Source organism: Armigeres subalbatus, chromosome 2 (genome assembly GCF_024139115.2).
Source record: "Armigeres subalbatus isolate Guangzhou_Male chromosome 2, GZ_Asu_2, whole genome shotgun sequence".
Taxonomy (NCBI): Eukaryota; Metazoa; Arthropoda; class Insecta; order Diptera; family Culicidae; genus Armigeres; species Armigeres subalbatus.
Window position 1 is genome coordinate 144,461,237 of NC_085140.1, and position 26,300 is coordinate 144,487,536.

A 26,300-nucleotide genomic window follows, 5' to 3' on the forward strand; every position below is an offset into this window, starting at 1 on the left:
ATTTACTTGTAAAAGGGCTTTGAATTCAACAACATTTTTTTTTCTTCATTTTTTGGTCAAAATTAATTTAATTTCCACGAAAAATTCCTTCGAATTTGGAAAATAAATTGCTTTTTTTCAATCCTAATTCCTCTGAAATTTGATGAGAAATTGCTGTCGGGTTTGCCTATCTAGGATATGCTTGCTGGGTTATTTTTTCGTACAATTAGAACTTTTTACAATAATTTATACAACTAGTTGCAGAAAAAGATTTTTTAGCACGAGTTGTACGTTTGACCATCGAGGCTTGCCTATAATTTTATATCAAAGGAAAGCTAGACGAATAACCTGACTAAATACTAGCAAAAAAAAATGGTTTGAATGCATCGATTTAAAAAATATTGGCAATATTGCAAATAAGATTTTTTTTTGATATTTCAATTTTGTGGTTCGGTTGTTGCCTTGAAAATCGGGTAGAATTGGAGAAGTATGCATAAAAACAGCCCAGATTTGAAGAAAAATAATAATTTATTCATTCTAATAGCCATGAGGCACTAAAATAACATAGATGAGTCCACCCAGCAGTGATGTTGCTTTTTCTTGCATTAAGGAAGATAATGATAGTAATCACATAAAATAGATCCAAAATAGTACTTCAGGTAATAGGCTTCAGTAATTTATTTAATTCATTAATTAGAATTTATTGCAAAATATTAAAAAAAAAACTTTTTTCGAAAGTAGACTGAACGGAATAAATCGATGACTTTTCAATAACTTTATAAGGGAGTGTTCGATCAATCCAATCTACAATAACAAACATTGGGACCTAATTCTTCGTCGAATGCAACAACCGATAACAACCAATTTTATTTTCGAAAAATGTGTATACAATGGCTACACTGATAAAAAAATCAATCTGACTTTTCTGAAATCGGAATAAATTTATACTGTGCTTTTTGGAAAATTCATTTAAATTTAATTGAATATCCGATTGTTTTACACGTCGTAGAACTTTCAAAACATTTCCTGTATAGACATGCACAAAAAAGCCAAAAGAAAAAGAACATTCTTCAGCAGGTCAAAACAAACTTTCGTTTTTATCCTCACGTTAAATAAAAAGATTAATATTTATAGCGAAAAATTCAGGATTTATTTGGCTTACTATATTAGCACAAAACATTGTGTTATGAGCAAACAACAGTTGTCAGAATGGCAATATCTGCTTTCTGTCAAGAGATCCTTGGAAGTGTCCATAATCGAACGGTGCCCACAACCGAACAACTTCCTCTAATATCTACACGGGTGCAATTTTTGACTCATTAAATGCTAGAAACGCTAAAAACGAGTTTTTATATATGTCAAGGCATCACTTGTAAACGGTGGATAATGTTAATAGATTTCATTATGTTGGGGAATGTTCATAAATTACGCGACACAGCGGTGGGGATGAAAGGTGTACGAAAAGTGTAATGGATGATCCATACAAAATATTCAGATGGTTCATACAAAACATTTGAAATAGGGAGGACGGCAAGGGGTTTTGAAAATTTCCTATTCCGGTCACATGGTTGTTTAATTTTCTACTTCAAAAGCGTTTGAACCAACGGTGTTGTTATGGTGTTTTTTTGCGTTTTTTCGTGCAATATCCTGATGGTTCAGATAAATTGGGGCATGGAAGAAATCCAATAAGAAATGAAAAGTATCTCACACCATTATGAAACATAGTTAACATGAGAGACGGTTTTCGCAAACTGTGACCATAGTATGGCAGGGGGATATACTCCGTAATAGAATTCTTTAAAAAAGTTTCAATTGCGGGGAGCACCAGTGCATTTCAACTTGTTTTATAGGTACAGCTGTGCGGAAAAATCTTGGTTTCCAATGGCAATTATGTGAAGAAAGTCTCGTTTTAACATATGTAGAGCGTCGGTGGGGGCTGGTATAGTTTATTCTTTTTTAATGTCACAGTTGCATACATACTTACATAAAAAGCTGCACACTTATTACATAAAGTATTTTAAGAGCCTCCGTCTCCTCCTCATGGGGCGTGTGAAATCTTCCTCTACCATAGGCTCTTTCGTAAGAAGACAGTTTATGACACGCAATTTTTGACGCCGAAATTTATAGAAATGAAACCGATGATAATATTTCATTGGTGCGTCAGCAACACTCTCCCCTAGCTGGTCGGTCATGGATATCTCTATCACACATGGCACAAAAGAAGCCACTGGCTGGGCCTGCCATTCTCCACTGCACCTCAACCTTGCCGAGTGTTGTTTCAACGCAAAATGATGCAATTTTATGCTGACCAACCACATAATGAGCCACCACACACATGCTGTCAAATATGCCCCGATGGAGCCATTGTCTACCTCCTTCTCTGTCTTCGCCGCTGACGTCTGGGTGCCGTCGTGGGCCATGGTAAGGAAAATTGTCCATACCCGAACAAAACCCAAAGCACGGGCTCTGCTGCAGAGACGCTCGGACGAGCAAACCGACCGAGAAAACGGAGAGAAAACAGCAATGTAGTACATCACTGAAAATTTGTGAAAACGTATCATTAAAATTGATTTGTAGCGATGAAATAATAATTTAGGAAAGGCCCCAGAAATTATACACGGTTCTCCTCGGTGAGGTCCACACACTACTCTGGCTGGTTGATGGCTTTTGGGATGCGAGTCTTTTGTGTGCTTTTTTTGCTCTTCCCTGCTGAACTGCAGCCTGTCAATGGTGGTTTTGTTGGTTTTTCCTTTGATTCTGATCTGATCGGAACGATGAACGAGCCTGACTGGTCTTGGACAGTGGGCAGTTGTGTTGTTTGAAGGCGCTTTCACAAATTATGCTGCGTTTTATTGGCGTTTTGGTATCACGGCTTGGCAGCTTGTTGTTTAAAACTGTCTTCATGTGCTAATTTCGTTGGTACCATAATGCTTAGGAGGTGTGCAGTAGAAAAGTATTGCAGCTCATGAAATTGAAACGTTTCAGAACAGGGTAAGACTCGCAATTTTATACTTCAAGATCGCTTTCAATTATTAAAGTTTGAGACAAGCCCAGATTTAACAGACGAGATGTTTTGTTTGATTTGTTTTGCTATTTTTTTTCTCCTGAATTAGTGGAGATGAGCACCCTGGTAGGTGGCTAGAGAATCATAAATTTGACGATAACCTGGCATATAATTATTGCCTTCCAAACGATAGAGGTGCTCGTTGATGACATCCTAGTTCATCGGAAGTTTGTGTGCTTAAGAGCCCTTTCTCTTATGGGCGACAGGAAATCGGCTGCCAAAGAGCTTCGAAAATGGCCGAGTGGGTGCAGATGACCAGCACAGAATAAGCGGCAAGATGGTTATTATTGATTAATAGAGGAGGACCCGAGAACAGTTTGGTCGTTTGTCGTATTTACTTCCGCCTGAATTTCATTCATAGCAACTTTTTCTTTTCTCCTCTTCTCTTCCTGGTAGACGAATGTTTCCTTCGATGCGTCTTACCGTGGATGGTTTGGACGCGGATACCAATTACTGTGTACTGCTGGAGATGATGCCCATTAGCGACTGTCGGTTCAAGTTTAGCGGGTCCCAATGGGTTCCGGCGGGTGGCGCCGAGCCACAGAGTCCGCAACGGTTCTGCCTTCATCCGGATAGCCCCGCCCTCGGGACGCACTGGGCCTCACAACCGATTGTATTTAACAAGGTGAAGCTTACCAACAACACGCTGGACAACAATGGACATGTAAGTTTGAGATGATGGAAGGCGATTGCTATTTACTCGTATCCGATTAGCCATTGTACAGTTGCTAATCGTTCTAACGAGAAAGTGGATTATAATACGGTCGATGAGATTACTATCATTACCCCGTTTTATAGCGATGATTCTTTCTACTTCATAGGTTGTGCTGACCAGCATGCACAAATATCAACCAAGAATACACATCATCAGAACTGCAGATCCATCGCAGATTCCGTGGGCCGCCCAGCAAGCGTTCGTGTTCCCTGAGACGGAGTTTGTGGCTGTTACTGCTTATCAGGTAAGGCTATCAACATTTTATCTGAGTATGAAATTCTATAAATTATTTACATGCAGTTGAACTTTTTATTTGATTCAATTCAAGTTCAAGTTGATTCAAGCTGACTGCAATTAAACCCTTCGGAACTTATCTGATCCTGGGTCACATATCTATATACAATACACCTGTGTTCAGAATAATAGCAGCGGAAGCCGTTTTTCATACAAAATGGTCAACTTTGACAAGCTGCAACTTTGTACCCCGATGACCGATTGAGCTGAAATTTTAGCAGTCAACTACAAATATGATGAATTTTACACATACTACGTATCAATTTTTTCGAATGACGCGATCAAAAATTACGCACTAGGTCAAATTGTCCTTATGTGTAGGCTTAGAGATGGGTAAAACGGATCACTTTGATGAACGGATCCAAACTGAGTCATTCATTGTAATGATCGGATCGGATCCTTAAAACAAAACGCAAGAAGAATGCAAAATAGTGAAACGTTCGTCATTCAGGCTCACACTTTTTAAGCGTAAGAACAATAACTTCACCTTTTCTTGTTTGCAAGCGTATGGATTACAAACAATGAACTTTTTATTTTATAATCCACGAATCATTCACTCACTTTAGAGATCCGGATCATTTTAACGGTTCCAGATGTGAGCGCCCATCTCTCTAGGTTTTGCCAGTACTTCACCAACGGCAGTAGAGCAGGGCATGATTAGCCTTTACCACCCTATAAGACCGCATCCATCCACCCACCATAGTCCTCCAACCCAACATCAGAGGGCTAGAAGCACCTTCGTTAAGTAGCCATTGAAGGGTTTCCCTAATTGGGTCTATACTATGAGACGAGGTGACTGACCTGGAAAAGGAGATCATGACCCTGGGATGCGGTCACTATTTCAAAGTACACCCGATTCTGTTTTTACACGGATTTTTTTTACCCGGCCTTGTAAAAAACATCCCAAAGCTGCCCCATTTTGCATGATTCGTCGAAAAATCATAAAACTTTTTTTACACGGATTTTCAAATTTTGAATTGAAAACTTTTTTTACACGGAACGCATCCTCCGTGTAAAAAAAAATCGGGTGTATATTGAAGCGAACGGATGTTACAAAGTTACCAAAGTTGGAAGTTGAAGAGTAAAGAAGAAAGTGTGTGGAACAAGAGAAGGCGTTGAGGACAACCTGTTTTTGGGTTGAAAACCCCAGAAATAACCGCCGTCATTCCTTGGTTCCGTAGTCGGCCTAATCCGGCATTGTTTCCGCCGATAGTCGATCGGACTTCTTATTGGTCGAGTTGCAACGGAGCAAGGAGCAAGGAGCGAGGAAGATCCCCAAGCCACCCTGGTGATACCACTAGTAAGCCCGCAGCGAACAGGAAGGAAAACATGCAGTGGCGCAGTACAGCCAGGAAGAGGGGCTCTAGAGACTGGTTTACTACCTTTAAGAGGAAGTGGAGACAGAAGTGAATAAAGTGTCGCAAAGTGAAGCTCTGTGGTTTCCCTACATTTGATTGCGAGAGTGCCGATCCTGAGGCCATTGGTTCAGGGAGTCTCAGCATAGCGCTGGGCATACTTACCCGATAATTACGAATCCCTAAAAAAAATTAAATTGAACTCCTGAAGAAACTTCCGACATTCTTAGATTTCTGCAAGAATTTCTTTGGGCATTGCTTCAAGATTTCTTTTAGAAATTCCCCCAGGATTTTCTTTGAAAAATCCTCCGGAAACAACTTCGGAAAAAAAATATAAAAATTATCTTTAAATTCCTCCTCAATATTTCTTCGAAAATTGAAAGAATGAATTTTAAGAATTACTTCAGAATCTACTTCAGGATTTCCTTCGGAATTCATTCAAAACTTCCTTCTGGAATTCTTTGGGAAATACTTCGAATCATGCATTTTGAAATATATTCACGAAATCTTTTTAAACATTCTCCGGAAATATCTTCCGAAACTCCTTTAAAAATATCTACGAAAAATCCCTTTTCTTTTTGAAATTTGTATTCTTTCGAATTTTGAATTCTTTCATAAATTCCTGTTAGCTTTGAACTTATTTGTCTAAGACGGTGATAAAAATTAAAAAAAAAACAGGATTGTCTAAAAAGTCCTCCAGAAATTCCTTTAGAACTTACTCTGTTTCAAAACTTTTTGCAGAAATTACTTAGGATATTCCTCAGTTTTTCAGCAACTTTTCCAGAAATTTCTTCGGAAATTCCTCTGGAATTTTCTTCAGAATTTCCAAAATTTCTTAAAACATTCCTGAGAAAATTCCTTTTGAATGTTTTTCGGTAATACCAGCGGAAGATCCTTCGAAGAATTCTTTCGATATTTTAGGAATTCCTTTGGAAATAATTTGGAAATAGCATTTGGAATTTCATGGAAAATGTTCGACTATTTCGTTGAAAATTCCATCAAAAATTCCTTCAAACATTCTATTGGAAATACCTTCAAGGAAGTATTAAAATATCTGGAATAATACATCCAACAAAATATTGCATAGAATTCAGGTATTTTGTATGGTTTTATTGAAGAATGGAATTCCTAAAAGAATCTCTGACAAAAATATCAAAGGAATTTCCGATGAAAAAATCCTACATTTCTCCAGACTTTTATTCCGGAATTTCTCTACAAATTCCATCGGAAATTTGGAATAAAATTATTTAAAATTGCCGTGATATTAGATTTTTTTTTGGAATAATGTAATGGCGTATATAATTAAATTTCAGTGAACATATCCAATTTGGCCCCATCGTGCCCTAGTTTAAATCCACTAAAGATCGCTCAATAAATTAGCCTTGTGTTTACTGTGCCTTTAAGCGTGTGCTTTATATAGATATAAAATGAAGAATTCAATTCTTCAGGTCATTTTTCTTAGTAACGAATTAAGGTAACGATTTAAGGAAATGTTAACAAGAAAAGCTGTTTCACACTGCTAGCTGAGCCTTATGTAAAAATAATAATATTCGCCCATAAATACATGAAAGTGCAACATTTAAGCAGTGTAAAATAAGGATGATTACTCACTCATGCTTCGATATAACGTACAATTCGATATAACGTACAACTTTGAAATCGATATGTACGTTATATCGAAGTTTACCTGTATGAAAGAAATCTTATAAGCAGGAAGGGCTCGAAAAACTTAGAAAAATGTTTACGTAGTAGGTGTACGGCACCTAACCATATATTTTGCCATCATTTTTAATTTTTTCAATTTAAAGGTTAAAAATCCATTGATCTACGCTTATAATTTTTGTATTGGAATGTAATAATTCAAGGTAATTAGTCCCTGCTGGTGAGAGTGAATTTCATTTTGGTTCCATCTATACCTCCTTTATTCTACGGTGGCGCCACCATCGTCGTTGTACAAATAAGTCTCTGCAGTTCATCCCATCAATTTCATAAACCAACATTGATTGATAACAGATGCCGCCGCCGCACCGCCTCAAAGCTTCAAAGAAGAGGAAATCCCAGATCAGGATCAAACCGAGCGATAATCTTGCCTCAAACGACTAAAGTGCCGCCGTCGCCGCATTGGCAATGCTTCTTCCTGAACCATGGAGCCTAATCTCCGTTCTCCGTTACATAATCTCCGAAGTGGTCATCAGATCATTTTATCATTGTTCTGCCGCTCTCGCAGCATGAATATTGTTTCTCCACGCTTCGATCGGTTTGGTTGATTTTTGTCGTCGCCGCCGTCGTCGTTTGCTCCACTCCAGTCTTTGTGCTGTGTCACATTATTTATGAAACGTAGCCGCCATATCCGCCACCCATCCATCTTGCCCTGTCGCCAGCATCCAGTCCGGTCGCGTCTCTTTACTACGGAAGGCGGCTTTTTTCGGGGTCCCCTCTGATCGTAATGCTCACTCACCGAGTTCGATCGGATTTATTTTGGCGGAATGGAAACTCATTTTTGATGTACGATCATATCAAAGCTGAAAGGTGATAAAAGAACATGATACATGACGACATTTTTGCCCCTCTTCTTCTGGCTCTGTCCAGTATTGGCAGTCGTGGTTCGATTGCGATGGATTTTTTGTTCGCTTCACCCGTCCCAAGATATTTTGGGCTCACTGGCTTTTCATCACATACCGGAGATGTGGCTGGACTTCAAGGCGAGGATGGATGGGGGGAAACCCGATGGTGCACTGGTTTCTTTTCACGCCACTGCCATGCCGCCAAGCCGCTTTTGGTTGAACTTATGCATAAACATGCCGAATCTACTGGACAGCTGCTGCTGTTGTTGATGGTTGGAGTTGGTTTTTTTTTGTCGAGGTTCAACATCCAATGGCTGATGATGACGGCTGGTTAGCGTTTGTTGGTAAATAACTCTTTTAGGCTCTTAATTATGATGGAAAATGAACTTTTGATGGTACGCCTTCTTGGCGCTTTCAAACTGGATAGGGTTACCGGATAGTGTGAAATAAACATGAAAAGCCTCGTCTTACTCAGGCAACAGGCCTAGTTCATTAGCGTCGAAATATGGTCATGATATGAAAGTATGAAGCCTGCATTCCCATTTCTCATTTATGTGAGACAATATGAAGCAATTTTCAAGCTGAAGAGAATCTTTTGCCTTACTCGTACACTATGGGTTTATTCACAAATTACAAAACGGTTCTAAAATTTGTATGAAGCGTAACGCTGTGACAAGCTTATAATCTCACAAGTTTATGCAACAGTTTCAGTTGTAGAAGCATCTAACAAGTGCTAGTCATCGATCTTTTTATAGCAACGGTCACTAACCTTTGCAGTTTGGTCAGCTTCTTCTGTTCAATAGCCTCTTTTGTTTTTGATCTCTAAACAAAAGCAGCTGCATACATAATATGTCAATTTTAGACGAATAATGTAAGTTCCAATTTATCTCTTTAGGTTTTTAAGCCCCATAACCTTCCAAATATTTTGGTGAATATCCAGAATGCTCTGCTTGTATTATCGATCACACACTCACAGCAAATAATTTTGGAAATTCAACGACGTGTAAAATTGCAGCTTATCCCATCAAATGAATTAAAATTTGATTGAGTTTTACAAGCAAGCACCGTTTAAATTTATTTCGATTTAAAAGAATAGTGTGATGGATTGAATGTTACGTTTATGTGCATGCTCCAAATATGTGCATGAAAATACATTTAAAATCACAACATATTTTTATCTGTGCTTGATATGAGAATTCGAGTTCAATTTGACATCCAAAATCACTCCCAGATTATTTGATTTGATCACTAAGATGGATTTCTAAGCCTCCTAAGCTTAAGTTTAAAAGTTTTTAGATATGATATCTTTTTCCTAGTGAAAGGTACACACTAAACTCATTTCACAGAATTCCAAAATCTCAAAAGAAGAACTGTTCGATAATTATTTCAAAGATTTTCTATGACTTTTTCATTGTTCAACTGTCAAAATCATCGAAAATGTATAACATTATTTACCGAACAGTTTTGATACTTAGATTTCGGTAAAATTTTACCAAATTCTGCGATTCATTTAAAGTGTGTACACTTACAATGTTTGATGCCGAAAGTTGTTTGGCCAAATATATCATTTGGCCGAACAGACCGTTAGGCCGTAAGTAATTTGGCCGTATAAGTCATTTGAAAAGTGAGAAATAAGGTGTAAAAATTGATACTCTATACTGATATAGTCTCACTACTTACTTCTCTTCTCATTTATCTCTGCTCACTGTAAAAAGTGAGAAGTGAGAAAAGAGGAGTGAGAAGTGAGACGTCTCACTACTCACTTTTCACCGTGAGAAGTGAGACGTCTCACTACTCACTTTTCACAATGAGAAGTGTGTAGTGAGAAGTGAGACGTCTCACTACTCACTATTCACAGTGAGAAGTGTGTAGTGGGAAGTGAGACGTCTCACTTCTCACTTTCCACTTTTTACAGTGAGCGGAGAGAAAAATAAACACTGAGTAGTGAGACGTCTCACTTTTCACACCTCATTTCTCATACAGTCAAACCTCCATGAGTCGATGTTCTATGACTCGATATCGACTCATGGAAGCAAATTATGCCACACTAAAAAAATATTTCTGGGTTACTGAGATGGTCCCTTCAAACAGCTTTCCAAGGATTTTCTTCTCCACTCCTCGATATTTCCATGAGTCGATGGTCCCTTCAATATCGACTCATGGAGGTTTCACTGTATTTAAAATGACCTATTCGGCCATATTTCCTACTTGGCCAAATGACCTATTCAACCGAATGATCTGTTTGGACAAAAAACCTATTCGGCCAAATGTCGTAATCGGTCTAATATCCTATTCAGTCAAATGTCCTATTCAGCCAAATGTACTATTCGGTCAAATGTCATATTCGACTAAATGTTGTACTCGGCCAAATATTCTTTTTGGTCAAATGTCTTATTCGAACAAATGATCTATTCGGCCAATTGTCCTGTTCAGCCAAATATACTATTCGGCCAAATATCCTAATTTACCGAATGTCCTGTTCGGTCAATTGTCCTATTCGAAACTATACCATTTTGTCGAACGACATTTAGTCGAATGGCATTTTGTTGAAACGATATAACGTCGAATGGACATTTTTTCGACCATTTAGTCGAAAATAAATTTTAAGTTAGACGATTGACTTCGGGTAAAAACTCGGATAAAGACGGTCTCATCGTGGCGGAATTTCCATTAAAGGCAGCTCGAGACGCGTTTTACGGTGCTTACCTGCGGCGACGAGATCTGAAGCTGTACCACATCGGACTGGACTCTGATCGTCGTGTGTACGTCAACGAAAGTCTAACAACTGAAGCACGGAAGCTGAAATCTGCAGCATTACACATGAAAAAGGCAGGCAAGTTGACATCAGTTTACACCAAACAAGGAATCGTTTATGTAAAAGCTACTGCTGGCGCACCACCTCAAGTGATACAGTATGAAGGAGATCTGGAAAAACTTTCGTAATTATGTATTTGTCGTTCATTTTCGAAGTACGTTGTGTAGTATTGTTTCTATTTATTGAATATTGTGTAATTGTTGTATTGTATTGTAAATTGAATATTGTATGTCAGAGAAATTTGTCCTATTTTCCTCCGTAACAATGTAGCCTTCTAGAAACTGTTTCCTTTACTACACTTGATGCTTTAAATATTCCCGGAGCTGTGCTGAATGCCGTTCTACTTTCTGGAAAGCTGAACGTATGCCACGGTAACGCTCAGAGCAGGGTTGTTAATCGATAAATTATCGTCCTTAAGTTAACGCCAACTTCGATAACGATAACGCTTTTACGATACTGCTTCGTTGACGATAAAGTGAGCGTTGAACTAACGTTATCGTTATCGAGTATTCGTTGATTTATCGATAATTATCGAGTTAACTGTAACATGTACTATAGTTCAAAGTACAAATATTCTCAAGATGGATTTGCAATATCTATTTAACAAATATTGTATCGCCTTACAATATTCAGAAACGCCTTTAAATCCTGGAATTAAATTGGGATTCAAGGAGGTCACCGAATTGATCAAATCATTTTTATTCAATCATTAAAGTTTTTACAATGTCGCAGTTGTTCATAGTAGAGAATCTGAGAGCATTTTTAATGTCTACCCATACTTGTTTAATCCAGCATGATTAACAAAACTTCTGTTTTGAAGATCCGGAGCACCCAGTTATATGAATATTTTATGACTCAAAGACTAAACTGCTTAGTCCAACCAAATCATATTGAAAAGGTGACGAGGTTAGTCCACCAAACTGTTGAGAGAATGTTTACTCGTTACTGGTGCTGCCTTGAATGCACCACAACAGATCGCTGCATCAAATAAATTTCTAGTACTTGAATCCCAATATATTGCCGAGGGGTTCCGATTCCAGGTGAATATTTTTGCTTATACGATAAACATTAGCAAAGAAAAGTCATCATGCTCTCTCATTAAAAGCGTATTTTTATTTAAGTGTCACTGTCTCAGACAATTAAGTCCGCCTGGGTATTGCAAATTTTAGCGATCTTCTTATTGCAACATATATGCTGCATAGTGAAAAAAAAACTCTAAACCACCAACAGAGCACCTCACTTCTCATCGTTTCGTAGAGTATGAGGCATTAAGCAATATTTTTGGAGTGCCCCGTTTCAATCAAAATTAACTCTCATCAACCAGCTGCAAACAATTTATTTCATTCTCGGCTTCTGTCAAAATTTTACACCAACTTCATTCGCGTAATCTAGTAACCCCATTATCGCAAAATTATCGAGTTAACTTACGTTAAATTATCGAACTCCGATAATAATTCAGTTGATTCATCGTTATCGTAGCAACCGATAACGTTGATCACAATCAACTTTATCGGCGATAACGATAAATTAACGATTAACAACCCTGGCTCAGAGCCTTTGCGCACGTAAATTAAGTAAGCTTGAAAAAGTTCGACTTGCGTTGCTCGACTCCAAAGTTTCGGTAGCATGCTTCACCGAATCTTGGTTAGCTCCGAAGATCAGTGATCGTAGTATCGGTATCTCTGGGTACTCTGTTGTACGAAATGACAGAGTGTATAGGCGCGGTGGAGGCATTGCTGTTTACTTCAAAGATAATCTGACCTGCTCCAAGGTCTTTGGTACGGTGTTGACGGCAGAATCAACATATAAAACTCCCAAGTAACATTTTGAGTTTTATGAATTGCTACAAGAGTATTTAAATTCTACGACAATAAAACCCTACCCAAGGCATTTGCTTCTCGATCGCTTACACCAAAACGTCTTGAAGAGTAGTATCTGCCTAGTTGGCCCACTCTTGCAATGGTTTTCAAGTGTAAATGTAAGACGAAATTCAAGATCAGAATCTGACAAAACCTGAACAACAGATTGGCGCCAAAAACCTTTCGAAATCCTTGTGCAAACTGCTATAAAAGAAAGTTGGCATTAGTTAAAACCTTTTCTAAGCTACTTAATCTCGATGCCTGCGGAATTCTCTAGATCTAGTTTTATTCAAACAATCACATGTAATAATAAAATATGTTCAGACTCAACAAAATAAATTCAAATTTATTTTATATGAAACCATAAAATGCCACAATCAAATATGCAAATGAAATATTCTGAACTGAACCATTGATAAAAATAATTGAAGCAGAGTTGCTGCATGGTACATAATTTTTTGGTGCCGAATCAAATTCATTGTGTCATAATGCGCAAAACATTGATATAACTGATGCGCTCTCAGTAAACTTCAATTTAACAACTTTTTTTTAAAAGCAAATTTTCCGATAAACAAAAAAAATCGTTTTTCTGCATAATAATTATTATTTATTGATTTTTGATTGTTCGTAGCTAATTCGTTTTTAAAATAGGATGAAGGTAATGCAGTATAATTACATATTTGAATTCAAAGTGTCTGCTGATGCTAAGTAAAAAAAATATGGCGATGGCATCCGAGATGATTTTTCGTGATCCATTTGTTCAAAATTGCTTTGCTTCGATGAAATCAACTTTAAAATAACAATGTTTAAATGTGACAATAAAAGAGCTTTTTTCAATGCGTAATTGCTTATGTACTATATACATTAGCTGTTACAAATGCCGATTGGTCATTTTTCAACATTTATGATGACCATAATAAGAGAGAATTTGACAGTTCATGTTATCCAAATAAAAATAAACAAACCACATGGATAGAAGTTTTCGGAACATATTAAGATTCCGAAATGATCAATTATACACGTAAGTAAAAAATAAAATACTACACTAGTTGTCGCTTGTGACGGCACTTATCCAGAAATAAAAATGCATCCCCATTACCGTGCCATCGTCAAAGAAAATGAAAATACGTTTAATAAGGCTGGGGCAGGTACGCACACCATATATGTTATTTCTTCTATCGTTATTCGTTAGTGTCTTTCCCACCTCGCGATTTTGGAAACGCAAATTTCGGCATCGAGATAATTGATGTAACTGAAAATGGCTCAGCATGCATATTGTGAGTAAGCACGCAGCTTAGTAATATTTAAAGACTGTATTTGATGTAAGAATGAAGTTTTTAGCTACTACTCGCCCTCACCTCGCAATTATCGTTTTTTTTTCAATCGATCAGAAATGCAATGTTTACAGCATTCATAAATGCCAATACATCTCATGTAAAGTCAATTGTTTTGAAAGTAACATTTATAGTCACAAAACGACTTTAAGAAGTATTTCATAGTACCAATTAAAACAAACATCACAAAGCTTTATTATTACTTTACAGATGGGTTTAATCAAGGCATGGAGTGCCTCAATAAATTCATATTTAAATTTTCATAGTATCCGGAATATATAACCTGCTTCAAAAGGTTTTTAAAACAACCTATAGAAGGATCATAATTCACGCATGGTAAATGCTTTCTCTAAGCTGAAGAGCATGACTATTGCCTTAATAAAACCGCAATAAATAACACCGAATGCCAAAGAGCTGTGTGAATGTTACTTGGGCTAAATGCTTAGCGTTGGAGTTTCGTGTAGATGGACACTAATGACCATATACAATACTCCGGAAAACGATTGCTCATCCTTCCTGGTAGAAAAATTAGCCGAGTTTACTGTTCGCTACGAAGACATTTTCCTGGTAGGGGTTTTCAACACTGATATGCTTCGTCCTAGCCTGAAACGTACGCGGTTCGAATCGATGCTTTCCAGTCATTCGTTAACGTCCGTGAGTGAAGAACCAACATTCTTCCACTGTGGAGGGTCCTCACAACTTGATCTCCTTCTAACCAACAATAGAGAAGGTATTTTGCGGTTCGGACAGGTCAGTTTTCCAGGGTTATCACAACACGATCTAATTTTTGCGTCAGTTGACTTCAATATCTCACGTGTGTCAAGTCGATACACATATCGTGATTACGTCAATTTTGATCCACACGCTTTGGAAAATGCTATTATCTCTGTTCCCTGGAATCTGTTCTACAATATTGCGAATGCAAATGACGCCGTAGATTTCTTCAATGATCACGTAAAAACGGTGCATGACACGTGTATCCCCCTTCGTGTCTGTAGCAGGCGTCGTCGGAACAACCTCTGGTTTTCTGATAGTTTGCGTATGATCCTTCTAGAACGGGACCTAGCTTACAAAGACTGGTTGCAAGCATCAGCACAGTTGAAAGATGAGAAACGACAGCGGTACAAGAGAATGAGGAATCGTTCTAATGCAAAAATTGCTCAAGCCAAGCAACAGTACCTGAACCGCTTTCTAGACAGCAGAACTCCGCCTAGAACTCTCTGGCAACGGATAAAGAGCCTTGGTGTCGGCAAGGATAAAGTATCGCAGCCGTGTGGATTCCATCCGGATGAGGTAAATCGTACATTTGTAGAGAATTTCACGAATTCACGTGGGACAAGACCCGTGCTGCCATCGCCACCCTCACCATACAGCTTTTCTTTTCGGCCTGTGCAAGGTTGGGAAGTTGTCAACGCTATTTGTGAAATAAAATCAAATGTAACGGGGCTTGACGAGTTACCAATAATATTCGTTAAGATCATTCTTCCGCTGGTTGTCCAACAAATAGCGCATTTGTTCATTCATTCAGACGTCTACATTCCCGGATAGCTGGAAGCATGCGAAGGTTCTGCCACTGAAGAAAAAACCGTTTCTGAACTGCATCACCAATCTTCGTCCAATTAGTATACTTTGCGCTTTGTCGAAGGCTTTTGAGAAGCTTCTTAAACAACAAATGACACATTACATCGAAGACAACAAGCTTTTGTCAGATTTCCAGGCCGGATTTCGCCGCGGGCAAAGTATCAAAACCGCAATTCTTCGAGTGTACGACGACTTGGGAACCACCGTCGATAAAAGAGGCTCTGGTATACTGCTGCTACTGGACTTCTCCAAGGCTTTTGATACCATCCCTCACAACAAGCTATTGGATAAACTTCAAACTCAGTTCAACTTCTCCCCTGATGCCGTGAACCTTATTGGGTCATATCTGTATGACAGAAAACAAACTGTTTTCTGCGGCGATTGTTGCTCTAGCAGCGTTGAGGTGCCGTCTGGTGTACCGCAAGGCTCAGTTCTTGGTCCACTACTCTTCAGCTGTCACATCAACGATCTACCAACGGTACTTAAGTATTGCTCAATTCAAATTTTTGCTGATGATGTTGAGCTTTACATTACTCAGCTTGGCCCTTGCGCACGAGAACTTGTCAGAATGGTGAATGAGGACCTTGTACATGTGGCAGACTGGTCACTGCGAAACAATGTTTGAGTAAATTCAGCTAAGAGTAAAGCTTTGTTCGTCACAAGCCGACGTCGTATTGCTGATGGATTTACTCCACCCGTTCCTAGAAACGTAATGGATGATCAGACCATCGAATGGTCAGATACAGCAAACAACATCGGATTCGTTTTTCAAAGCAATTTGCAGTGGGATGGACTGATTACTCAGCAATGTGGCAAGATCTATGCCAGCCTGCGCTCGCTGTACCTCCGCTGCCTCGTCAACTATCAAGCTGAAGCTTCAAATCCCTGATTCTGCCGCATTTCATGTTCGGCGATATATTACATGTCCATCCGAATGCAAAATCGTTAGATCGACTTCGAGTGGCGCTTAACTGCTGTGTACGTTACGTCTTTGGATTAAACCGTTACGATCATGTGAGTCACCTGTAATGTAACCTTATTGGATGCCCTATACAATACTTCTATGCGCATCGCTCCTGCATTTTTCTGAGAAACCTGGCAATAACTCAAACTCCTACGATACTGTATAGGAGACTTATTCAGTCCCGAGGTCGACGTTTGCAGAATCTTGTAGTTCCAGCTAACAATACGTTATGCTACGCTAGTTCGCTGTTCGTTAGAGGTGTGGTAAACTGGAATTCGTTACCGCCCGATGTAAAACGTTCTTCGTCGGAAGCAAGTTTCAAGAGTGGCTGCATCAATTTTTGGAACCGTCCTAATTAAATTTATTTAATAAGTAGTAGACTAGGTAATGACAATAATTTTAGACAGCTTTTGTATCTTTTCAAAATCGGAGGTAGTAATTTTAAAAAGATTTATATCTTACACTACTGGACAATAATAAACAAACAAACAAGTCCACTAGAGGCGTAAAACATTTGGTCGAATTACGTTTGGTCAAAAGGACATTACGTTGAATGAACATTTGGTCGAATGGACATTTAGTCAAAATCAAATTTCCGAAAGAAGAATCTTCGTCTATTTGGTCGAAAGCGGATTTTAGAACGAATAATCTTGATACATTTAGTCGAATGACGTTTCGTCGAATAGATGTTCAAAAGAAAGGAACTTTCTGAGGTGGTCTTTTATCAACACCAATTTAAAAATAAATGATTTATTGCGGTATTTCACATTGTTCAAAGAGTGATAGGTTTATAAAAAGAATAAATATTTAATAGAAAATCAGTTAATATCCCCGACAGGATATTTACTTTGTTGAACCCTTCTACCGACTACGATGAATCTATACCACCTGGTCAAAAGATATTTTAAGACAAAATTTTCAAAACGACTTATCTGCTTTGTAAACAGGGCCCTCCTTAGCCATGCGGTAAGACGCGCGGCTACAAAGCAAGACCATGCTGAGGGTGGCTGGGTTCGATTCCCGGTGTCGGTCTAGACAATTTTCGGATTGGAAATTGTCTCGACTTCCCTGGGCATAAAAGTATCATCGTGTTAGCCTCATGATATACGAATGCAGAAATGGTAACTTGGCTTAGAAACCTCGCAATTAATAACTGTGAAAGATCTTAATGAACACTAAGCTATGAGGTGTCCCAGTGTGGGGATGTAATGCCAATAAGAAGAAGAAGAAACAAAGATTCAAACCACGATTTGACGAATTTGATAGCTCTCCCACGCAAACCAACACCATCAACAGGTAGCGGAATCCTTCGGCTAAATATCCAATTCGATCAAATGTTCTATTCGGCCAAATGACCTTTTCGGCCAAATGACCTATTTGGTTAAATGTCCCATTCGGTCAAATGACCTATTCGGCCAAATGTCCTATTTGGCCAAATGACCTTTCCGTCCAAATGACCTACTCAGCCAAATGTCTTTTCGGACAACTGTCCTATTCGGTCAAATGTCCTATTCGGCCAAATTTCCGAATCGGCCAAATGTCCTATTCGGCCAAATGACCTTTCCGTCCAAATGACCTTTTCGGCCAAATGACCTTCTCGGCCAAATGACCTATTCTGTTAAATGTTCCTTTCGGTCAAATGTTCCTTTCGGTCAAATGTTCCTTTCGGTCAAATGTCCTATTCGGCCAAATGTCCTATTCGCCCCACATTTCCTATTCGGCAAAATGACCTTCTCGGCTAAATGTTCCATTCGTCGAAATGACCTATTCGGCCAAATGCCACATTCGGTTAAATGTCCTATTCGGCCAAACGACCTATTCGGCTGAATGACCCGTTCGGCCAAATGACTTTCAGCCAGATGGATTTCGGCTTAGTGAATTCGGCCAAATGGCTTTTAGCCGGATGAGTTTCGGTCAAACGACGCTTCCCCGATGGATTAAAACTAAGCAGAGATTGAATCCAAAGCGAATCTTTATATAATGAACTGATTGGGGGCCATACTCTGCATAAAATCCTCTAAAAACTAGATTGACATAGCTGAGTAAAAAAACTACAAGGGACAGTCCTATGATTGGCTCTACGAACTGTTGAATTAGAATACGAAGCTACTATGAAATTTGTGGCTGAACATCCTATGTGTTCGTACCTTCAAATGATTGGAAGCATTTAATTTTTACAACCATGGTCTTTCGGTTCCTTAATAATGAAAAATTGTTTTTTGAGCAAGACTCCAGCCAGGGCATAAAGATATTGTATTTCTAAGCCACTCTGCATAGGCTTAGTTTTTCAAAAATTGTCAAGAGTAACATTTGATGAGTGTCTATTTTATTTTCATTATTTTTTAAAAATCGATGTATCGCTAAAATGACAAGACTTATAAAAAAGTGTTGTATAGCGGACTGTCTTGAAATTCCCAGAAGTTTTTTTGGAAAAATATCAAGAAGTCGATATTACAAAAAAAAAAACTCATCTCAGAAATCGATGATTTTTTTCTGCAGATAGATATTTCAATTATCTAACTTTTTTGGGAATAATGTTCCTGTGGCATAGGGTAAATCACTACTTGGGCTATGGACCCGGTTCCCGGCTCACTGCACAGAAAACTAATGATTTATACTGTTTTGAAGACGTAGGTTTATGATTGATAATTTTTCAACATTTTACACAACACTCAATATTTTTCAATCACTTGTTTCACTCCTAATTGATCCAATTGTAGAAAATAAAAATGTAGATTTCAAAATTTCGCTCTCCGATGCCACACCACTGAGCCGGAGTAATTCTTTCCACTTTTACAAAACGGTATCATCAAATAAACACCTACCTGAAAATCGTCACAGTGCTCGATACAATCATTGCTTCAAGCTTTTGATCACCACACAATAATTCTAATCTCACGCACTTTAATCTTTTCTATTAGTTCGTATCACTAGAACTAATATAAACATATTAGAATACATTTAAAAATGTACTCTCAAACCGAACAAAAATTCACCTCGGCCTAAAAACTTCTAGCTGCACCGAGCTGCCAAAAGGCCAGGATTATGAAAATGATCCCTCATCGTTAATAAGAAAACTGACGCTATCATGTTATTTATAACGCTATCATGTTATTTGACGCTATCATGTTATTTATAATTCTCTCGATTTCAAAAGGTGAAAAAAATATTGTTTTTAAGTATTTGGAAGAAATTTAGATGAATAGATATATCTTCTCAACCAAATAAAAATGATTATGAATAATACCATCTGGCATCTTGTTGTCGTGGAACGTGCATATTTTTGTTTACGTCGCATTTTCTACCGTCCCGAAAGAGAATGAGAGTAAAATGTTGATTGATTGAGTGAAATTTTGCTTAGGCCGGGAACTGGTTCTATGTATGCCGGAATGCCAATCGCTATGACTGAAATGAGTGCTGCACCTCGTTAATTTAAATCAAATAAAAGCTTTTTTGAACGATATCTAGCACGAATAGCTATTTTTTAAGCAGAAGAGAGCCCCATTGCAGTATTATACAGCCCACAAAATTCAGGAAAAGTTGCATCCTGTCATAAATATCAATTAAATAATGCAGTCATACGCATGTTAGGCTGGGAATGGGGTAAGAAACCCTATTTAAGGAAAAAAAAAATTCTAACAAAAATTTTTTTCATGTCCATATTGAGTGAAAATTTATCACCGTGTTTTATGCCTACTGCGCCAAATATAGGTCAACCAACGACACATTTTGGAAGTACAGTCAAACTTCCATGAGTCGATATTGAAGGGACCATCGACTCATGGAAATATCGAAATGTGGAATAGGAAATCTTCGGAAAGCTGTTTGAAGGGTTCATCATAGTAACCCAGAAAATATTTTTTAATATGGCATAATCTGCTTCCATGAGTCGATATCGAGTCTAAGAACATCGATTCATGAAAGGTTCACTGTATAAAAATTTGTTTAGGAAGCATATTGGATATTTTTCCAAAAAAAATCTGGAAATTTCACGACATTGCGCCATACAATACTTTTTTGTAGGTCTTAGAGTTACATCGAATTAAAAACAAATAAATTTAAAAAATATGCCCTTATCAAATGTTACTCTTGACAATTTTTTAAAAACCAGAGTGGCTTAGAAATATAATATCTTTATGCCCACCATAGAAGGGTTGGCGCGAAATTCGTCACATACAGAATCACGAAAAATTGTTTTAAAAAGCATGCCTTCGGCTCCGTAACGCTTCATAGTCAATGACCATTCCAAATAAAAGGTAGATAAAAAACCCAATTAATCCCCCTAGTGGCAATGATCCTTTTTTCGTGCATCATTAAATGTAATTAAAAAATCATATAAAAGGTCTAGGTAACAAGGTCAAAAAAGCACATCATGGGAATAGATCGTATTTTTTCTATAATATTCTGCATGTTTTTGCATTAATATGCATTGCCACCAACCTTGAAATAAATTTCGATTTAAATAAAAAACACTATTTTTCAATAATTCCGAAATGCCGGGTAATGCCAAGTTCCAAAAAAGCGAGTCTTCAAAATTTGTACACAGACATCACCTCAGTTCGTCGAGCTAAGTCGGTCGGTATATAACACTATGGATCTCCGAGCCTTCTAGCAACAATTCTTTTTAGGAGTAATCCCTTGCCTTTCGGTACAACGTGTTTTTTTTAAATTTTGGCAACAAAAAAATCTGGTTTTGTTGTCAAAATTAGGATGAGACTGCATTTTAAAATGCCGTACTATAATAATATTGATCGGCAAGCCGCGTTGGATAAACATACAATTTGTACTGAAAAATCGTCTTTTTGCAACTTGTTGCACAAACTACTATTATGCAACTCTGACTTTGAGTTGCATAGTGATTATTGCACCCATTGCAACCATTTCGTTGGTACGGAAAAGCCACTCCGAACTGTGAACCAGGATCGGGAATTGCAAAATAGAACTTTGTGCAATAAGTTGCAAAAAGATGATTTTTTCAGCACGAGTCGTACGTTTATCGAACCAGGCTTGCCGAGTTAGACAAAAAACTACGAGTGCTAAAAAAATCGAGTTTTGCAACGAGTTGCACACGCTTTTTTTGCAATGACGACAAATGGACTTTATGACAAATCTGTACCAAAATTATGCTTGTATTCGTCTAATTCCTTCCAGAATTTACTCCACATGATCATTCTTGCAAATAAATTATGTTTCTGCAGAGATTCCATGTTGCCGCGCCATATTGCATAGTTCGATAAACCGTGAAGCGATAGATGTACCGTCAACTGGGGGGAAGATGATCATTGAGGTGAAGATGATCATTTGATGTGTCAGTCAAAAGTGCCAAATTTTTTTTATGAAACGTAGTCAACAATATTCTCCGTTCAAGTAATGTTACCGCTAGGTAAAAATCCGAGTTTTTCGATTATAATCATGAAAATGTATTTTGTGGAAGAAAGAGAGAGATAGTCATAAATGACGCTATTTTCGTTTCAAAAATTGACTTCGTGGACTTCTTTACGTAGTAAATTCCACATCCATACAAATAACCTAGTGTATTTTGACTACTTTTGACTACTACATATTGATTTTAGTAGAGCTGTCTTGATCAACTTCACCCCAAACCAGATTACTCAAATAATGTGTGATAATATTTTAATAAATGCGAACGCATTTCAGAAAACTAAAGTTGTTGATTATTGCAGCGTATAGCAGTACATGTTTTGAAAATATTTGTTTCGATTTAAAATGTAAACACACATTGTTATTGAATGTTTTGTCTTAAAAATGATCATCTTCCCCCCAGTTGACGGTACTTGCTTTTGGAAATTTTTGCTGTCATGTCCATCAAACTAGGGACACGGCAGGTATTTCCGTCCATCGTCGTAGGGGCTAAAACCAACGAAAGCAACGTCCATTTGCTAGAACTCCACTATAGCAGAACGTTTCTCCTGAGCTTACGATTTGATATGGATGAGTTTGGCAAAAAAGTGTCTCTTTTATTAGTTTTCGAGACTATGACGAAAAGACGAAAATGCCTGCCTTAACCCTATTTCATTTATTACGCGACGCAGAGAATACACTATTCGAACACTTACCCAACCTAATTCAGCTAAATGTAGTCATGTAACTACTGTTCTGATCAATCAAAGTTAATTGCCTATTTCCGGGGATTAAACCACCCGACTTGGACGTTAATTTACAATGTTATGGAAACTCATATGTGAATATGTACGTTATGTGGAAGATATTGATTTGAAAAATGTATTGGAGGTAACCACTTTCCCTTCGATGGGACTCGAACCCAACTGTTCTGATGTTGGTTTATTATTATAGGACCCATATGAGTGTTACAATGAATATTATGCAACCCATTTGAATTACTAATGTTGGTATGGAAAAGTAGACCGTTTTATGACTCAACGGTGAACTGTAAACCAGATATTATGATCAGGAATTGCAGATAAATACTTTTCGATTTTTCATTTTGTCAAATATTTATTGTTCATTCACGTGTTATGGACACCCTATACACATTAGTTGAAATGAATTCACTCTGAATCACAAAGAACCGGCAGCAAAATAAAATGTCCATAAGGAATTAAAAAATGTTCCATAAAAAAATAGAAAATTTCCAATAAAAAAATCAGGATATGAGCAATAAATAAATATAAAATTTTCGGAAATCATGCAAAAATAACATAAACAATGAGGAATTTTACACAAAACAAAAAACAGCACTTTTTGAAGCAAAAATCGCAATTATAAAAGAAGAATTTCCATTAAAAAACGAAAATATTCCACCAACAAAAAAAAATCCATAAATAACTAAATATTAGCAATAAACAATTTTCCATAAAATATTTTTTTCCATCAAAAAATAAAAAAAATCCATAAAATAATCAATAAAGAGCAATAAAAAATAAGAAAATTTCCATTTAAAAAAAGCAATTAATATACTATTTCTATAAACTTTAAACGCTTTTAAAGAATGGGTCATCTATGGAAAAGTGCTTATTGGTTTTTTAATTTTTTTTAATGGAAAGTTTAATATTTTTTTTGCACTTTATTAATTTTTTCGTGGAAAGATTTCAATTTTTTGTGGAAAAAAATATGTATTTTTAGGAAAATTTTGTAATTGTTTATTGCTAAATATTGATTTATTTATAGAAATTTTATATTTTTTCAAGTGAAACATTTCGATTTCTTTGTGGAAAATGCTTCTATTATAATTGCAATTTTTGCTTTTAAAACTGTTAGCCCTCCTTAGCCGTGCGGTAAGACGCGCAGCTACAAAGCAAAACCATGCTGAGGGTGGCTGGGTTCGATTCCCGGTGTGTGGATTTATTTATTTATTACTCATACCCTGATTTCGTCATTAGCGATTTCCTATTTTTTTATGGAAAATGTCTAATTTTTCAGGGGGAGTTTATATTTTAGTCCAATGAACCGATCTTATCATCCCTCTATGTTTGTTCTCTCTCTTCCAACATTTGCAGAACGATCGAATAACCAAACTGAAGATCGATAACAACCCGTTTGCCAAAGGATTCCGCGAGACTGGCCAGTCGCGCTGCAAGAGGAAACTAGGCAGCAGCAGCAGTGGCAGCAGCAATACATCAACGTCATCCTCCTCGTCGTCATCGTTGTCGTCCTCCGGAACATGTGGCCAAATGACAGATGACGAGGATCGCAACGATCTGCAACAGCTCCACGAGGCAAAGCGGGCCAGATCAAACGAGCTGTCGGAATCGATGGACCCCGGCCGGCTGCTAATGGGTGGACTGGAGCACGGAATGGGGCCCGACGCGTTGCGACTGCAGATGCATCGAAGGTTTCCGCCGGGTTCTAGTGCGGCAGCTGCCGCCGCCAACGAACTACTGATGCGTCAGTACAATCAAATGTTCAATCCCAGCTGGATGGATCTGATGATGCCGTACTTTGCCCGGAACCCGTACCATCCGCACCAAGGGTTGGGACCGCAACATGCACCCCATCAGCTGGGACATCCCTTTCTACCGGTGACGGTGAATCATCAGTTGAGTCCGGCACCGGTGCCACCGCAAATATCACCCACGGAATCCATTCCCGAGTCGGACCGATCGTCCGCTTTCAGTGTGACACAACCGCTGAGCTCGGAGGATGTGCATCCGGTTCGATCGTCACCCGCTTCGGTGGTGGAGTCTTCATCGGCGAGGAGCCACGCTGGGGATGATCCGCCTATCGAACAGCGGGGAGATGGGAACGATGACAGTAAAAAAGTGAATTTCAGTATTGCATCCATATTGCTTCTGTAGGAGAATACTTGTGTGATTTAGATTTTTATATCTGATGTAATACTCTCGTGTGTATATTTATGAACTCCTCGGACACCTCATTATCAAGTGCTTTTGCATTTTCTGTGAATGTATTGAGATTGTGAATAAGATTTACTGCTTTGAATAAATGATATTATTTGATTTTATGAAATGCTCACTATATTAATGATTCTTCGAATTCTCCCTGTTAATTATTAGATAAATGGTATTGACCAAGTAGCACGTATTAAACTTCATGTTTTGGGGGCTTGTTTTTAATATTTTGTTTCCCGGAAGCTTGAAAAACTCGTTTATTAATTGCACAGAACCCTTATATGTTGCGTATATTTTTAAAAAAGAATCAATTCTGTTTAAGAACTGTAAAAGCTAAGTTTTTATGCAGATTTCATTTTGCTTGTTATAGAAAATTGAAAGAAAATTTTAAATCCTGTTGTTGAATGAAAAAAAAAAATTTAGGTTCACTTAATCGAGTGCCATATTGTTTTTATTAGAGTAATTTGGGTCAGATTCTAAAAATTCAACATGCAGTACTAAGTCATCACCTATCTTAACTACAGTCCCTAATGTGCTGCGCTTGTCACGTGAGGATTCCAACGCATCCAAAAACACTTCAGCATCCAAACAATTCATACGAAAAAGCCGGCAGTAAATACACCCACGGGCGCACGCTCCACTGCCGCTAAGCTCCTTTCACCATCCGAACAACGAGTCCTCTCGAGAGATCAAAAAATAGGTATCATCGCCAAATCCCTTTTCATCTATTGATCCTTTTGCTATCTTTTGGACCTTTCCACACGACAGCAGCAGCCTGTCACGAGGCGTTTGCTTCCTCCTTGGTCTCATTTTCAACACCGGTTGCTGCCCGACCGATCTACGACGGCGGCAGCCCTCTATGGTCAGGGTCTAATCTGCATTAAAATGGATTAAATTCCGGTATTAACATAATAATGAAATCTGGCTCAGTTTTCGAGTGGATTTCATTATTTCAAGACAAGACCTTCAAGAGTGGGTCTCTGTTGTCTGGAGATTTGGAATCGATCATCGTCTCCTCATGTTCCTGGGTAAGTACTGCTGGAAGAATGTGGCCATCGGAGATATCGGTTGCTACTTAAACTGGATGACAATTATCTTCCAATTTTAAGACTTATTATTTGAGTGGCTCTTCGGAGTCTTAGGGCTGAGGTCCAGGACAAGAGAAAGAACTCTTTCTTTCAAAAGGAAAGTTTCTTTGCATGCCAGTTTCTTTGTCATAGTGAACAAATATTTGCCTGAGCTGCTCAGGCTACCGAATAATTTAATTTCACCGTAGAATGGTTCACAATGAAGGTCCTACTTGAGGAATGAACGAGCTGAAGAGGACTAAGCTTCGTACAAGGGAACAATGGTGGAGAGAATCTTTGGTGTAGTTCGAGCACCAGCACTATTGTTCTGGAGAGTAATGAATAGATACCACTCGAAGCAATTGTCTGGAGAAGCTTC

At 38.0% G+C, this 26,300-nt stretch overlaps 1 protein-coding gene across 1 annotated transcript in view; it reads left to right on the forward strand.

The window, feature by feature from the left end:
* Positions 1-24,936, forward strand: part of LOC134215220 (T-box transcription factor TBX6-like) — a 111,661-nt gene extending 86,725 nt beyond the window's left edge. Inside the window, exons 3-5 of the mRNA XM_062694447.1 lie at positions 3,440-3,707; positions 3,865-4,002; positions 24,003-24,936. Coding sequence (XP_062550431.1) covers positions 3,440-3,707; positions 3,865-4,002; positions 24,003-24,800 — 1,204 coding nt within the window. The 3' untranslated portion in view covers positions 24,801-24,936. The remainder of the gene's footprint in view (positions 1-3,439; positions 3,708-3,864; positions 4,003-24,002) is intronic.
* Positions 24,937-26,300: the final 1,364 nt, after the last annotated feature.